The following is an 18,416-nucleotide window of genomic DNA, read 5'->3' on the forward strand; positions in this document are numbered from 1 at the left end:
AAAAGGTTTATAAATCTTTATCCAGAAATAACAATAAAAGAAATATTATTTGTAAGTTTGTAATTTAATAAATAGATATTTTGATGTATTAAAATTGAAAGAAAAAAAAATTATAGAAATCAAACAAAACGGCGGGGAATGGGAAGTGAATGAATTTGATGCATGCTTTCATTGTTGGGATGTCATCACGTCCTCTCGGCCTCTTTAAGTAGTTTCCCTCCTTCTTCCCTTCCCCAGAAATCACCTTTCTCACTCTCTCTCATCCCCTGCTCTCTTTCCATAGTAATGGCGGACGTAACCGATCATGCAAAAAATATCAATGATCAAGTCCAAATCCGCCATGAGGAAGAAGAGAAAGAGGAAGATCAGGAGATATCTAATCTCCAACCGCAGCAGCAGCAGCTCAACTCGAAGAATCTTCGGCGTTATGATTCTCTCGATATCGAATCTGCTAAGGTCCATGGCGCCGATCCAGTTCACAGTCGCACCAAGGTCTGATTATTAATTAGCTAGATTCCGTTTCCAACTCCATTGTTGATAACATTTTGTTTGCATCAGGGAATGGAATGGGCGATTATACTGCAATTGGCATTTCAGAGTTTGGGCGTGGTGTACGGAGATATCGGAACGTCTCCGTTGTATGTATACGCTGGCACATTCACTGAAGGGATTAAGCATAACGATGATATTTTAGGAGTTCTTTCATTGATTTACTATACAATCACTCTTATTCCTCTTATCAAATATGTTTTCATTGTTCTCCGAGCAACCGATAACGGCGACGGTACCTGCTCCATTTCGTGTTCTTCGATTTGAGATCTAACTGCTGATTGTAAATTGTAATGAATATGAATTTCCATCAACAGGTGGAACATTTGCGTTGTATTCACTGCTATGTCGGTATGCAAAAGTTGGATTAATACCTAGCCAAGAGGCAGCGGACAGGGATGTATCAACGTTTAAGTTGGAGCTGCCTAGCAATCGTCTTCGGCGAGCTTCTATGCTCAAGGCGAAACTCGAGAAGAGCGAATTCGCTAAATTATTCCTCTTATTTGCTACCATGCTTGGCACTTCTATGGTGATCGGTGATGGTGTCCTCACGCCTTGCATTTCAGGTAAGAATGAATCTGTTTAGCTAAATTGGTTGATCTGATTTCTACTGATTATTATGCGGAATTATGTGGTTAAATTTGCCTTTGGAGCTTACTTTTCCCAATTAGATCATGAATTATATGTCATCTTTCTGTGATTGTTCCATGAAATCAGCTGAATCTCGTGTTTGTGTCAGTTTTATCTGCTGTAGGAGGTATCAAGGAAGCTACATCAGTCATGACTGAAGGTACAATTTCAGCAACTTCAAAATTTGATTCTCATTGATAATATGAATTTTATATAGGCCATTTTGATACAGCTTTTTTTCATCTGGCATATGATTATTACATATTTGTATTTCTGTCAAAAAATCATGACTTGGGTAAAAAAATAATTTGACTACAGATCTAAAAACAATCTCTCAAATTCAACCAAAAATCACACTATAATCTATACAATAGTTCATAAAATAACTTTTATTCTAAACAAAAATAAAACCTTCTATAATTGATGCTTCGACACACCCTTTAAGTTAAAGAGTGTGAATCGAACTCGAGACTTTTATTATTTTCTTAATTAAGACTCTTTTTACTTGAATTAACCTAATGATTGGTTTGTGCTCAAAATAGAATTGGCCAGACAAATTATGGTATTTTCGTGGATACCTTCTTAATAATGTATATTGAAAACTGTAAAGATAAACTGTTGAATAATATAGACTAGACAAGTCCACAATTATTGTTGACTAAACAAAATTTATGTGAATTTAGTACGATTGTGACAGTAAGAAATTGCATCAAGTTGCTTAGAGTCTTTCCATACGAATATATTATAGTTTATACTTCTTCTCCTTGATCCGATTTCGTTGGAAGGATTATTATATATTCAGAAAGATAGATAGAGGTGGGGAGGGTTTACCTGGGCAGATGTATTGGTAGTAAAAAATAATTTAAAAAAGAAAAGAAGACTCATGTTTTCACCTGCGTGGTAATAATTGGGGATTAAAAATTTACAGGGAGGATAGTTTGGGTATCAGCTGGAATCTTGATTGTCCTATTTTCAGTTCAAAGGTTTGGGACAGACAAAGTGGGTTATACCTTTGCTCCAATAATATGCATATGGTTATTCTTCAATGCATCAATTGGTTTCTACAATTTCTTCCACCATGATACTTCTGTTATAAAGGCAATCAACCCTTGGTATATCTTTAAGTATTTTCAAAGAAACAAGAAAGCTGCTTGGATTTCCCTCGGTGGTGTTGTCCTTTCCACCACAGGTTCTTTCTATGTTCTACCACTTATATTCTCTATAATTAAATTGATTTCATTGATCTCTCATGCATATGATATGATTACTGCAGGGACTGAGGCATTGTTTGCTGATGTGGGTCACTTCAGTGTTAAATCAATACAAATAAGCATGTGCTCTGTTGTTTATCCTGCAATCTTGTTATCTTACACAGGACAAGCTTCTTACCTTAGAAAGAACAGTGAAAATGTCGCAAATGTGTTCTTCAAATCCCTTCCAGGTCAGCTGAATCTCAATTTAAACTGGGTATTTATTACAAAATGAAGTTGGGCTCACCACGATGTTCTTCCTTGCAGGCCCTATGTATTGGCCGACTTTTGTGGTGTCGGTTTTGGCAGCGATTATAGCAAGTCAGGCTTTGATATCAGGGACATTCTCTATTATCCAACAATCAATCTCTCTGGGCTGCTTCCCACGAGTGAAAATCGTGCACACTTCAGCCAAATATCAAGGCCAGGTATACATCCCAGAAGTTAACTACCTTCTCATGGTTGCATGCGTTTGTGTCACCCTCGGTTTCAGAACAACTGCTAAAATTGGAAATGCATACGGTAATTGCTCATGTTGAAAAAGCCTGAAATTCCACATCTTCTTATTTTCCTCACCTTAAAATTCAAATCTGCTTCCAGGGATTGCGGTTGTGTTTGTCATGACATTGACGTCGGGATTCTTGGTTCTCATCATGATCATTATATGGAAGACAAACATACTTATAGTAATCACATACGTTTTAATAATCGGGAGTGTTGAGCTTCTGTACCTGAGCTCTGTCCTGTACAAGTTTGATCAAGGTGGTTACTTACCCCTAGTCTTCGCAATGTTCTTGATGGGGACAATGTTCGTGTGGAACGACGTTTACAGGAGAAAATACTATTACGAGCTCCAAAACAAAATATCTCCAGAGAAGGTGAAAGAGATGGCAAATGATTCGAATTGCGTTCGCATGCCAGGGCTTGCGATTTTCTACTCGGAACTTGTCCAAGGAATCCCTCCCATCTTCAAGCATTACGTGGGCAATGTTCCGGCTCTGCATTCAGTTTTGGTATTTGTTTCGATCAAGTCCTTGCCTATAAGCAGAGTGCCACCAGAAGAACGGTTCCTTTTCCGTCGAATAAATCCTAGAGAGCTTAGTGTTTTCCGATGTGTGGTGAGATACGGCTACACAGACGCGAGGAACGAGGACGAGCCGTTTGAGAAGTTGTTAGTGGAGAGGCTGAAGGAGTTCGTGAAGGAGGATGGCATGTTCTTGGTCATGTCATCGGGAGATGAAGATGATCAGGGAGAGAATTATAACGAGGAGGAATGGAGGGAAGATGGGAGAGAAAAGGAGAATGAAAGGGAGGTTGAGTTGCTTAACAAGGCGTGGTTGTCGGGTGTGGTTCATCTGGTTGGGGAAAGCGATGTGGTGGCGGGGAAGGGAGCTGGGGTTGTGAAGAGCGTTTTGATTGAATCGTATAATTTCCTGAAAAGGAATTTGAGACAGACGGAGAAAATGTTTGATATACCTCACCAACGGATGCTGAAAGTGGGCATGACTTATGAGCTTTAGATATTAAGGAATTATGATGAATGTGTTTTTTTTTAAATTTGTATATTACTATACTTTATATTTAAATGAAGTCAAAATCCTAAATATATTCTCTGTTTATCTCGCTTCTTGATTATCAAGCCAAGAAGCAAGACTAATGTCCAAATTGGCACTGCTTGTTTCATTGTATCAGAGGTACACTAAAGATCTGATGTGAAGAAACAAGGAGCCATACAAATGCTGATATACAAGGAGCTAATCAAGAAATCAAAGATCAAAACTGATCTTAGGTATTACTAAAACCTTCTCAAATTTCGTTAGGCATGTGAAACAAGATAGATTCAAGCTTTGATACAGGGGATAGTTCATATATATGCTCTGATATTAAGCTTTAGGACACACTTGCATGAGTTATCACAGCACACACATCTATGTTTACAAGATGGAACATCAAAGATATATAGCAGACCAAGTAGGAGATGAGAAACTAATCTTGGATTGAATTGAAAATTTTCTTATACAAGTCTGGAAATTAATTCATAGAATAAGAAAACATTCATGTACTTTTTTTATGCTAAATATTGTATCTTTATTAACCATGTTGTCCAGCCAACTTTCCACACCTTAGCTAATCTTCTTGGAGAAGATTAACATAACAACTCACATTTATGACCTCCTCCTTGTGGTAGTAAGTCTCTTAGTCCAAATCTCTTTGTCGGGTTATTTAGTGAAAATGATATTAAGCTTCTTTTTCTTATTTAAACGTTATCCACTATAGTAACTCATATCCGCATGGTCATGAGTTTGAATCTATATACCAAATGCAACAACATTACTTAATGCAAACCTTCTCGAATGGAAGCGAGTTAGAGAAGACATGTCCTGACTTTTTTTCACATAGATAATAATAAGCTTTTAGTTATTGTCAATTTACAAGATATTTTATTTGTTTCAGGAAAGTTGTGACAGATTTCATTTCTTTGATGACAAACAAATGGATCTTCAAGAATTATCTGTAAGTATTCTTATCCCAATCATAATTTCTCTTGTTTTGTTGGAACTAGCTAGTATGGGCTCAGAACCAATGGACAAGTCTCAAACAGTATCATAAAAAGTATTTTACTGAAGCAAAAGACCTAAAACATCTGAAGCATGATATTAATAGATGCAATGAAATTAATCAAGTATATATATCGATAGAGAGTTGTGTATTAATTAATTAAGAACACTTAGATTACATTTATGAAACAGATGAAATTAAGATCTGATAACTAATCTTCCTATTGGGGGAAGATTATGCAAACATAGTGAAAGCAAATCAACACACAAATTAAGGTTGAAAATTATTCTAAACAAAACCTAGGTAGGTAAGCTATACACTCTTATTAGAATCCATGAAACTAAACTGAAAAGGGATAGATGAAGAACCTGAAGTAGTTTTCCCATCTTCTAGATGATACCCATCTGATGTATTGATGGTATTATTTTGATTGTTATTAATATTATTAATTAGTGATCTCTCCCCTTCTTGTTCCCTATATCTATCCAAATACCTTCTGAGTGGATCAACATAGTCATCAAACCCTAGACTTCCCATAGCCCAACAAACATCATCTCCATTAACAGTCTTCCTCTTCTCTTTGTGACACTTGTCGGCCGCCTCAATTGTCACAAAGCTTATGAACTCTGAAACGCATTCTTGCATGGTCTCTTTAGCCTCTTTCGACACTTTAGCATTTGAAGGCAGTATTTGCTTCATGATTCTTCCAACGTTGGCTATTGGAAGAAGCCTGTCTTGTTCTGAATTACCATTATTATTATTATTCATAGCTGCTTCATCTCCTCCGGATGAAGATCCACTTCCACTTCCAAAGGTACTGTAAGCATACTTGAGAAATATTTCTCTATTAGGGTTTTGGTTGTCAACCATTCTACAAAACTCTAGCTTTGAGGTTGTAAGCATGTGATGTAATGATATGCCACAACAAAACTAAGTTAACTCTTAATTTATATACAGACAAATCGTATCATAAATAATAATATTAGCAAGTGGATGGGTGGATTTTTATAACATCTAATCTGGGCATCATCAAATGGAAAGCTCTTAGAACTTGTTTGATATTTGGTTATCTTAAAAAAAAAAATCGGTTTTTGTCTAAAAACTTTGTTTAATAGAAAATAAGTTAGAGGTATTTTATTTGATGAAAATAGTGATTTGATGGCTATAACTATAGTTAGTTTGAAAGATTGATAATTTCTAAAAATTACTATAAAATCCCAAACAAAATTTAGAAAACCCCTGTAATTTTTTTTAGTTAGGCACTTTACATGAGTATTATTCCGCCCTAGGCGATATTTAATTTAAAATAATAAATTATTGTTAGAGAAATACGATTCGCTAAGAAAAAAATACTTATACGGACTTATATTTTAACGTTAAAGATACAAAGAATAGATTCGATTCGATGTTGATATAATTTTCAGAGTTAAAAAAGATAATAATGGCAGGCAAGTTTAGTTTGATTGCTTTAATTTATCTTTTTGATAGCCTTGTTGTAAGATTAGATACAATTAATTAGTATGGAAAGCAAAAATTAGGGGGAAAGATGAACTTGTATTCAATTATAGAACCATATTATAAATGGTCCCCTACCGGTTGATCTTATCAATAATAATAAGATTATAATTATTAAATTTTTAATAACAATTTGAAGTTTCGATCTTGTGCAATGCACGTGTATGTGAGACTGTGCCCACGACCAAACAGAACTTGAGAAAGAAGTTATTTGAAGCAAGAATTGGAGGGAAGTCTCCCAATTGGGTTACCTACTTTCTAGGTCATAGGTTAGAGTCATTAAATTATTACCAAAATAGAAAGATCAGTTTGTAATTTGTGAGGGGGGGCCCAATCCGGAAACTATGGAAACTAGATCTTATGTATTTTCTCACTTGCATGCGTAACTGACAAGTGGTACATTTTTATGGACGGACCACTTACATCATTACCTAACACTTTTTAAAATATTATTAGCTTTTATTAAGAAAATATTTTTGATTAAAGTTGTAATAATATAGTCTAAAAGATTAATAGTTTGGAGATAATTAATGTATTAATCATGTGGAGTCGTGAAACATTTTATCTCTTTCATGGTTCATTGCTGTGATCTGTTGATTGTTTTCAAGGTTCTCAATTTTAAGGTGAATCATCTATTTATTTTGGATTAATGTCATTTGGATATTAGTATTATTTGTTATATATACATAAAACTTGTTTTTTTAGTATTTTTTTTCTTTAGAAGTTTGACCTTCTTATTATTTACATTAAATCCTTACATAAAAATGAATCACATCTAAAAATAAGTCATTATATCTTGTTGCCATTTTGTAAGATAATTTGTTTATAATAAAAAATTATAAGAGGAGTTTAAATACAATTACAAATGTGTTCCGTGTGATAATAACAAGTTACAGAATATTCTAAAAAAACGTCTTAATATTAGCATTTATAAATAAGATTATTATTGAAAGTTCAAAATTAATGTTTTTAAAGGAATTTAAGACAACATGAAAATGGAGATATTTTCTTGTGAGCTTTGTTTCTTTTAGTCCAATTTATCATAGTTGATACTACTTTTGAATATTTCATTTCTCTTTATCAAGCTTAGATTTGTTTTACTTCTCAAATCTTTTTTATTTTGCATGTTGAATTTTCTCAACTGTCATAATAAGTCTTCTATGCGAAAAAACATAACAATTTACATCATTATAATGGGATGAGATTTGCCTTCCTATTCTATTCTCCAACATTTTCGCTCGTTATTTCATTTATCAAATCACTTTATTCATTAATCAAAATACTAAAATACCCTATATTTAAAATCAATTTTATTTATTTATATATATCAACACACTTTAAGTCTTTTCTTATATAAAAAAAAAAATCAATTCTTCAAAATTATGTATATTCATTATTTTTTTCTCTTAAGGTTATTAAAAAAATTTCAACCGATCAAGCCTTGCCTTATGAAAAAAAGAAAAAGAAATAAAGAGAGAGTATTAGTTGCATAGTGGCATTATATTATAAGTTTCTTTATTTTTTTTAAAAAATAACCTAAAGAGAGAGTATTAGTTGCATAGTGGCATTATATTATAAGTTTCTTTATTTTTTAAAAAAAATAACCAACCATTTATAATAAGTAAGAATCATATGCTTGCTAAAGTAGGCCTACCATGCACATAGATAAAGTATACATGAAATATGAAATATTGAGAATGTTATTATAAAAAATAAAAATAAAAACGTGTATGTATTAAGTTACAATAAAATAGATCATAACCTTAATTATTGAGGTTTGTCATCTATTACATCTTTTCATTCTGCATAAGTAGGCACTTTTATAAGGGACATATATTATTCTATATCTAATAATTAATTACAAGTTTTTATTGAACATGAATTTAAGTCACATGGTTAATTAAACAGTACGTATGCCAATATTACTATGAACTAAACGCCACTAGAGACACATTTGTCTATCTCCATTCTTCATTTTCTGGCTTGTTAATCCCATTTAGGGTTGGTAATTAATAAAATTAAACACTGTTCATATTTATTATTATTTTTTTTGTATACATCCTAATTTCTGGGGAGTTAAATAAATAAAACTGAAATTCTGACTTGAATTAGTTTATTTGTGGATGTGATAACTTTATTTATGGGATTCCTTGACAACTAGCCTACATATATGCTTCAAGATACTTCCAAGAATTTGATTGGTAATTAACATATGAATTTTGGAAAGAAATAATTTTGTGGATTCCTTAATTTTCCTTTTCTCTTTTATATATAGATTAATCATAGTGGTGGCTACCTTTTAATTAGATTCACTTACTTAATTACTTTTTCTTCTGTTTTGCCCTGTAATATTCTAGTTTTATAATCCACTCAATATATGCTGATAAATTGTGCAAAAAATATAAAGACATTGATCATAGGAATATTTATATTATAATAATAGAAAAATGGTATTTGAGCAAAAATGAAAGAATGTAAAAAATAGCATACATACAATATTCCCCCATTAGGAAGCATTTATAGACTCCCTTGCTCATCAAGTTTTCTAGTCATTATATGGAAGTGAGTTTGTTTATTATGTTATTTTGATAATAATAAATGTTTGTGATATTTGTATAACTAATTCATTTACATCATATAACAAATTATAAGTTAATTTATAATATTTATTATTAAAAATTGGTTCATTTAGAACCTAATTTGTTATTAGTGTGATAATTTATTTTCTAATTTATATTTTATTAAAATAGATTTATAATATATATTATATATATTATATATATATATTATATATATATATATAGTATTAACAAAATATTCTTACAATTATAAATATTTACAAATCATTTAAATTTAAATTAATTTAAATTTTAAATATTATTAATATTATATAATATTTTAATAAATTATTTGTAACCCGGAAAACACTTAATGAAAAAATTTCGAAGTTCAAAAATTTTTAACATGATTTGAGTGTTAGAAAACTTTTAAATAAAACATTACTTTAAAAAATTTAAAAATTTAATTATAATAATAATGATTTTTTTTTTTTTTATCAAATTTCAAATAATATTTTATATATGAAATAATCAAATAAATATTTAATTAAAGAAAATTTATTTAAATTAATTTAAAAGATTATTTATTTGATAAAGAGTCGCCAATTAATTTTTAGTTTAAAATCAATAAACAAATACGTATACAAACACATTTTTAACTTGAGTTTCATTTTGGTTCGTAGTTTGGTGATACTCGGGAAAAACCGTTCGCGCTACATTCTACGTACTCATTAGAACGATCTCTACTTTATAAAATATTGGTTTTTGGAAAATTGGTTGTATAACGTTTTATTTTAACCAATTATTTTTCTGGTCCTAGGCATTCACATGATTTGCATATTAAAATTGTAACAACAATATTTAAATGTTGGTACATGTAGTTGATGATGATGATCGAAGAGGGATGTACCTAAATAATATCAATTTTGAAGGCATTATTGTTTAGAAATAAATTCCAAACAGACCCTTATCAAAATAAAAATATTCTAAAAAAATTTTGAAATCATTTTTTATTTTTTTAGATTTTTAGAAAATGGTTTGAATTTCCAAAATTATAAAAATAATTTTGAAAATTAAAAAGTGGAACCATACATATCCTAAAACCGGTGGTCTCGGTTTTGGGTGCGATTTTCATCGATCGGGGCTAAAACCCTCGATCCTAGGTCGGGGTTCAGGGATCCTCGATCGAGGTGCTAAATTCCTCGGTCGGGTGCAGATGGTCCTCGTTTAGGGTGTAGAAGCCCTTAGTCGAGGTTCGAGAATTCTCAGTTGGGATGCTGAAATCCTCGGTCGAGGTCCTAGCTTCCTTGGCTGGGGTGCTGAAGTCGCTCGGTCAGGGTATTGAAGTCCTCAATCGAGGTTCGGGAATTCTCGGTTGAGTGCAAGAATTCTCAATCCTAGGTTAGCCTTAGGCTAATTTTGTCGGTCTTAAGTGCGAAGAACACTCGGTCCTGGGTTAACCCAACCTAGTTTTCCTCGGTCCTGGGTGTTGAGGATTCTCGATCGTGAATTACTAGGGCTAATTTTCCTCTGTCTTAGGCGCGAAGGAGTCTCGGTCCTAGCTAAACCCGGGCTAGGTTTCTCGGTCCTAAAGAACATCAAAACCGCATGTTTTGATGTTTTTATTTGAGGCTCAAATCCTTTGATCAAATGGCATGGGAAGCTTCCAATAGTTACCATGATCATTTATAACGTCTCCATGATGTATCAATTGATCGGAAACATGTTTCATTTAAGCCAAACAATTTTGGTACAAAAAACAGGTTTCTGGTTTTTGGACTTTGATGATATATAAGGAGCTTGTCAATAGCTTCCTTGTGCTTCATATAGTTGAATGAAACCAAAACATGAACAATAACTGTTCGTTTTGACAATTCAAGAATTGAATTTTTTATTTTTTAAAAAAAAATTGGTTTTTGATCAAACATGATCGGAATAGATTGAAACTGGTTCAAATAGATTTCTAACATCATTAGAAACATGTAAGGAAGTTTTATGGGTTGTTGTTCTTGAACAATAACTCAAAAACAAAAAACAAAAATCAATTTTGATTTTTTTGAAATTCAAATTTAGGGGTTTCTTTAAATCTACAAGAATGAGCATAAGGGGTTATGGATCATTCTCTAATAGAGGAAGGGGACCATTCTCTCTTAGGAGAGAGGCCGAGGTAGGACACTAGAGATTATATCTCAATATGGTAAACAAAAGCTCATAACAATGGATCTCTCTCAGGATGTCAAGAGTCAACAAGATCAGCTTAGACAACATATGCATGAGGAAACTAATATTCACTCTTATGCCATAATACTTGGCGACGATCAAACAGAATCCAATAATATTGGATTTACAAGAAACGAATATAGAGAAATTATATTTTTCTTAGAAGAAAAAGACCTCAGATGGAAAAATGATTCATGGACAATAATGTAGAGATATTTGGATAATTCGTCCTCACCATCAAGAACTTATAAATCCTGAATGTTTTACGAACAAATACTGGTTCAAATAGGATCGTGTGAAATATCACACTTCTCTGGTGCTAATAAAGAAATTTATAATTTTAGCAGAATGATCGTCAAAAAGGCGATATCCTTAGAAGATTGGGGACTATCCCCAATGAAAGAAAGAGAACTATCGTTTAATAAAACAACGACAATTAAATTCAATTATTGGGATTACTACGATGCCTTCACTAAGTCATTCAATTACGAGAATAATAGATATAAACATTCTTGGTTCATAAAGGTATGCGCGGATGTTTATAGAGGGGATACACCCCACTAGTTTATCAATTGGTTATACTATTTCGGTCCTACTCCAAAAATCCTACCGGAAAAAATTAAAGTCTTCTTTGATAAATGGAACAATATCACCCCACAACTCTTGAAAAAACAAGAAGCAAATTTATACATTGAAGGCATAGCTTCATACTTTTTTTTTCATAAAATTCTCCATTCCTTAGATTTGAAATGGGTACCTGAATTTGGTTATACCAAAATAGGAATTCTTTGTTTATTCAGAACGTCTCATTTTAAATTTTGGAAAAAATGATGAGAATATACCCCGATACCAATGAAAGATTTGGGAAGGAAACAATGGATCTCCTGAATAATCAAATAAGATTATATGAACAATGACGATAGGTAGTTGAGGCCCCGTCTCCGTTCAACTATATTTCCAAGAAAATCAAGATGAGGTCAGAAAACATAACCATAGAGTAGATGATAGTTGCCTATATTGAAGAAATGAAGAAAGACTTTATGTCCAAATTTGAAGATGATAATAAGTCTGACTCAACCATGTTATCTGATTATTTATAAGATGCTGAAGACTTAAATGATGTTGGAATCGAAGACATCTTCGAAGCAATCAATGGTACATTGGTTAAGAAAATATCCAAGGACATTGGATCCTCCTCCTCTAGTTAAACTCAAATGAGATTTTTTTAAATTAATAGAAGGCAAGATCCCCAATAAGCGGGGGACAAGATCTGGAATATACGGGAAATAATTTTATCCTGGGAATCCCGATTTTTACTGTTCATTTTTAACTTTTTTTAAAAAAATTCCTTTAAATTGTTGTTCCTTTCCATTTACTAGGGGGCACAAAAAGAAAAATCCTCTAGACTCTCTTGTACTAGTTGTATTCTCTCACTCTTGTAAAATAATTCTGGTTTGATCAATAAAAGTGTGGACCTTTTTATTGGCTTAGTGTACATTTATATTCCTTCTCCTTGTTTATCTTTTGTTTTCATGTTTAGCCTAATAGACTAATCCCATTATGTGTTAATCATATCGACTAACTACCCTTCCATGCAAAAAAAAGTAATTAAAGCCCATCTTAGAATCTTGAATTGACATAAAAAATGGACATAAAAGTTGGATAGGGAATGCCAAGCCCTTTTAAAAAAAAAAAAATTTGATTTTTGTGTTCCTAGTAGTCCCTGTTTGGTTGTTTTGAAGGCGTTTTAGGCAATGTGGAACTTTAAATTGAAGTTAAGTTTGTAATTGGTTGACAGGAATTTTATATGTTGTAAAATTCATTTGTCCCTCTTTAAATTCTTTTTTGGGCTATAAGTCTTTTTAACGTTGAGAATTTGATATTAATACTAGTATTCATGTAACCACCCAAAGTGGATTCAGTTGGAAAAGCATCAAAGCTTTGACTTTCTCATTTCACAAGTATATATCTTAAATATTATATATATAATTATGTTTAATTTTAAAGTGTTCGGATTGCCCACTCGAGATATGTAGTTAATTTGAATATATATATGAGATATGATTTGGATCAGATTGTAGGCTGACCTGACATAAATTTAAAATGGCTAAAAATAAAATTAAAAATCCTATATATATTTTTCGAACTTACAACCTAACAAAAACAAATACAATATTTTAACCAACTAGGCTAATAAAACTTTATATTTTAAATTCAATACCAAATTTGATGAACGCGGAACATTCTTAACAATATAAGTTAAATTTTTTAACTAATATATATATATATGTATAATATGATACTTAATTTCAATGTGTCCGAATTGTCGGGTCGAGAGCTGTGTAACAACTTTTTAACTAATTAATCTATATATAAAAAAATTGTAACAATTGAAAGTGGTTAAAAAATATGAATCAAATATTTGATTCACCAAAGTGTGAGGTGACGATGCTAAATGTTAAAACAATATGAATCAAATATTTGATTAACCAAAGTGAAAATGTAAGATCACTAGATGAGAAGTTTATTGGGAAAAAAAATAGGTGAAAAAATAAATTATTTTACTAAAGTGAATAAAATGTGAAATGAGAGTATTTTATTTTTTTTATTTTAATATATTATTAAGAATTTATTAAAAATTTTAAACATTGAGTATATATTATTATAATTTTTTATTAAATTTATTTTATTTATACTTTTATCTTTATGTGTTGGACGATAATTTTATTAGTTATAAATATTGTTTTAAACTTTATTGATTTTTATACAGTTAGATCTTCATCTTCCTATGTAGCCGAACCTATTAATTATTTGACATATGTGATTAAGTTCACTTCTCTCACACAGTAACCCTCAAATTTAAATATATATACCTCAAATTTAAATATATATAGTTCACATAATATTTTTTTAATTTTAAGATTTATTCGTCATTAATTTATTATTATTATTATATATATATATATATATATATATATATATATATTTATAAGACATAACATAATTAATGTGATATATTGTGATATATAAATTTTTATAATAATTTAAAATTATTATGTTATATCTCATTAAAAATACAAATATAAATATAAATATAAATATAAATATAAATATATATATATATATATATAATAAATTAATATATAGTTCATCTTTCAAATTTGGTTGTTGACTAATAAATCTTAAAATTATCAATAATATATATTTAACTATAATAATTTAAAATTATTATATTATTTTTAATAAAAATTTATAATAAATTAATGTATAATTTTCTTTTGTAAATTTTGATTTTATTTATGAAAAAAAAAAAAAATTCTTGTACCGATATATATATATATATATATATATATATATATATATATATATATATATATATATATATATATATATATATATATATATATAATTAATAATAGTAATTTAAAATTATTATGTTATTTTTCATAAAAATAAAATATAATAAAATATTAAATATTTTTCTCCTCTAAATTCTAATTTAATTAATAACCAATAAATCCTGTTAATTTGCATGTGTCAAATAATTAATTGGTTCAGTCATTGCTTATATATAGATAGGATCTAACAAACCATGTTTTAGCATTAGGCTACTATATTCACGATTTAATGGATCAGTTAATTTAATTTTATCTTTTCAAATAAAAACTTATCCTTTGTCATTTCTCTTAATAAAAAAGGCCAAGCATTTAATAAAGTTCCATCTAATTTTGGGAAACTCATGACTCTCCAAAACCAAATCCCTAAAATGATTTTTAAATATGAATTGATATTTTATTTTAAATTAAAATATTTTTTTTCTCTGGTTTTGGGTTTCTCTTGTAAAAGATTAATGGGCTTTCAGGCCCAAAATATACACGTTTACCCCTTTATTACAAGCCAATTAGCATATTACATGTCTAATTAATTGTCCAAAAAAATGTATTAACTTAATTCATTGTTCTTGTTATAAAAAAAAATGAGCTTTCTATACATATTATAAATGGACAAGAACGTAGCGATCATCAACTATAGATTAATTAATTAATACTTCTTCCTAATCAAACGTAATTATCATCTTAATAATTAATTAGTCATTCTTTATCGGAATAATTATTTGAAGGAAAACAACAAAAACCGTCGACCGTCTATGATAATGTTGGAGTTATTCGTGGGGCTTCTTTTCTAATGTCAATTAGTGCTTGGATTAACTCTCTAATGATCACCATTAATTACCTCCCCATTATAATAATGACCTTTACACTAGGATTATCATCTTAGTGTAAATGATCATACTGAAATCAAATTAAGGGAGGCATAACCAACCAATTTATTACTAACAATTTTTTTTATAACAAAATAAAATTAAATAATCATTAACTCGCAAAATCAAAATAACAGCTAATTATTGATTATAAATTGTATTAGGAATTGAATTTACAAAAAATTAATACAATATTAATTGTATATATTATTTATTAAATGAAACAATCCTTTCTTCCTTACCTTCTCAAATATTTTCAAGTTTAATGACTTTCTCATAATGTTTGCTGTTTGTTCTTTGGTAGAACAATGTACTGGTTTAATATCATAACCATTGGACATATTTCTTATTTCTTATGAATGTTTATTTCTCCCATTAAGTACAACATCTTTGGACAAGTTAATGGTTGATACATTATCACCAGTGGAGGAACCAAATCGGGGACTGATTATTAATAAAATAAAAAGAATATGATAAGTTTTAAATAGATAATAGTAAGATATAAATAATATGATAGGTTTAATTATGAAACATCAAGTCGTTGTAGTATAGTGGTAAGTATTCCCGCCTGTCACGCGGGTGACCCGGGTTCGATCCCCGGCAACGGCGTTTTTTTTTTTCATATAGCATTTCTGGCTACGATTTTCTTCAAGAAACTTAGTTGGTATGGCTTCATATAGATGTCAATATTAAATGTTGTTCCTATAAGGCTCTTAAAACATCATGTTATATTTCTTTTTCAAAAAATGTAAGGCTCTCACAAATTGTGTTAAAGATATCAAATCATTAGCTAGGTTAGAAACTCCATAATATTATTAACACATCAATTGTAACCTTGTTTATTCATTATCATTTGTCAACTATTTGGCCATAGCTATCCTCTAAAAAATAATTTGGTAAAATGTGTAGGAATTTTCAAGATGTTTAATATAAAAAGTTTTTATGGTTAAAGTATAGCATATCAAAAGATGCTTCTTTTTGTTTTTGGTGCTATCTCTTTACAAACTCTCATAGATGATGTCGAGTTAGAGATACCACAGTTCTAGCTACGTTTTTCTTCAAAAAGCTTAGTTGGTATGACTTTCATATAGATGCTAGTATTAAATGTTGTTCCTATAAGGCTTTTAAAACTGCATCTGAATCATGTTACATTTTTTTTTCAAATAAAATATAAGGCTCTCACAAATTGTGTTAAAGATACCAAATCATTAGCTAGATTAGAAATTGTATAATATAATAAACACATAAACTATAACCTAGTTGATTCATTATCAGTTATCAACCATTTGGTCATAGCTATCTCGAAAACAATTTGGTAAAGTGTGTAGGAGTTTTCAAGATGTTTGGTTTAAAAAGTTTTCATGGTTAGAGTATAGCATATCAAAAGACGTTGTTTTTTGCTTTTGGTGTTATCTCTATACAAACTCTCATAGAGGATGTCGAGTTAGAGATGAAGCATTTACTAATTCAGGAATAAGAAATTGGAGAAAAGCGATTGAAATATTTAATACACATGTTGGTGGTGTAGCTAGTGTTCATAATGACGCGTGAAGACAACTTGAGGCTTTTCATAATGAACGATAAAGTGTTTTACATTTGCTACAAACATAATGGCACATAATGGAGGTTGCGTATCGTAATCAATTAACGACAACATTAGATGTTACACGCTTTCTTTTGATGCAAGGTTTGTTTTTTCGTGGACATGACGAGTGAATGAACACTTGTAGGACACAATTGTCTCCTCTTGTTTATACGTCCCCGACTTAGTACTGGTGATAGTAGTTTAAGTGTAAGAAAATAATTATTCTATTGGTATGTACCTAATTTTATATTTTTGTTATCTCTACTTCTTGTATTATTTTTTATATAATTAAAAAGATTATATATGATAAGATTTAAGTATTGAACCCATGTTGAAAATTGATCGTAGTTTCGCCATTGATTATCACAATAAATAGTTGCACAAATTATTATTGGATGTTGGAGAGTTTCGAGCACTCTTTATCCACATTATTTTGACAAATATATATTGATGCAGCTACAAATTCAACATATGTAGTCGACAATGTCACTATAAATTGTTTTTTAAGACCAAACAACAACTCCATTACCAATTAAGAACACATACCCTAAAATACTCTTTTTGTCATTTATATCCTTGCGTAGTCACTGTCAGTATAGCCCAATAATTTATTATTTCCATTATTTTCATAAAACAAGTCATAGTTTAAGATGTCTCTAATATATCTTAGCACTCTCTTGACAGAACTCAAATTCATTTTAGTTGAAGATTCAATTTAATGGAACTAGGCCTAGGGTTTTGAGGCCTATTTGGTGTGTCTCAATGTTCTCACTGAGTAACAATTACTCTAAACAATTTTCTTAAAATTTCAAAAGCATAATTCTTTTGACACAAATAAATACCCCATTGTGTTTGGTGTATCTCAATACCAAAAAATACTTCATATTCCCCAAAATTCTTCATTTCAATGTCCTTCATTATTGAACTTTTAAACAAAGTAATTTTTTCTTCATTATTTCCTGTCAATATCAAGTCATTTACATATAGACTGATTATCAAAAACATCATTTTTCGAACCACTTTTAATAAATATAGCTGGTTCTGGAGGACATTTTTCAATTTCTCTATTATTAAAATAGGTTTCAATACGACTATACCATGCCCTAATAGTTTGAGTTGAAGCTTATGAGCCACTTTGAGTTTAAGCGGAGAGTCATGGCTGTGGGGTGTCATACTAGTTCTACTTTAATTCCCCCCCCCCCCCCCCCCAAAAAAATAGGTTTCTATACTACTATACCACGCCCTAATAGTTTGCTTCAAAGAAGACAAAGCCTTTTCCAATTTATAGA

The 18,416-nt window shown here is 30.3% G+C and overlaps 2 protein-coding genes and 1 non-coding gene across 3 annotated transcripts; 2 read left to right on the forward strand and 1 right to left on the reverse strand.

Moving 5' to 3' along the window:
* Positions 1-263: 263 nt before the first annotated feature.
* LOC124940664 (potassium transporter 5-like) lies at positions 264-4,050 on the forward strand. Its single transcript, XM_047481195.1, has 8 exons — positions 264-492; positions 559-784; positions 867-1,115; positions 1,289-1,339; positions 2,108-2,368; positions 2,453-2,620; positions 2,697-2,951; positions 3,030-4,050. The coding sequence occupies exons 1-8, from the start codon at positions 286-288 to the stop codon at positions 3,947-3,949; spliced, it is 2,337 nt and encodes a 778-aa protein (XP_047337151.1). The 5' UTR covers positions 264-285; the 3' UTR covers positions 3,950-4,050.
* Positions 4,051-5,300: 1,250 nt separating this feature from the next.
* On the reverse strand, positions 5,301-5,858 carry LOC124937794 (nuclear transcription factor Y subunit B-4-like). Its single transcript, XM_047478121.1, has one exon. The coding sequence runs from the start codon at positions 5,856-5,858 to the stop codon at positions 5,301-5,303; it is 558 nt and encodes a 185-aa protein (XP_047334077.1).
* Positions 5,859-16,079: 10,221 nt separating this feature from the next.
* On the forward strand, positions 16,080-16,151 carry TRNAD-GUC. The gene has a single exon. It is a non-coding gene; the product is annotated as a tRNA-Asp (tRNA).
* Positions 16,152-18,416: the final 2,265 nt, after the last annotated feature.

This window comes from Impatiens glandulifera, chromosome 5, assembly GCF_907164915.1.
Source record: "Impatiens glandulifera chromosome 5, dImpGla2.1, whole genome shotgun sequence".
Lineage (NCBI taxonomy): Eukaryota > Viridiplantae > Streptophyta > Magnoliopsida > Ericales > Balsaminaceae > Impatiens > Impatiens glandulifera.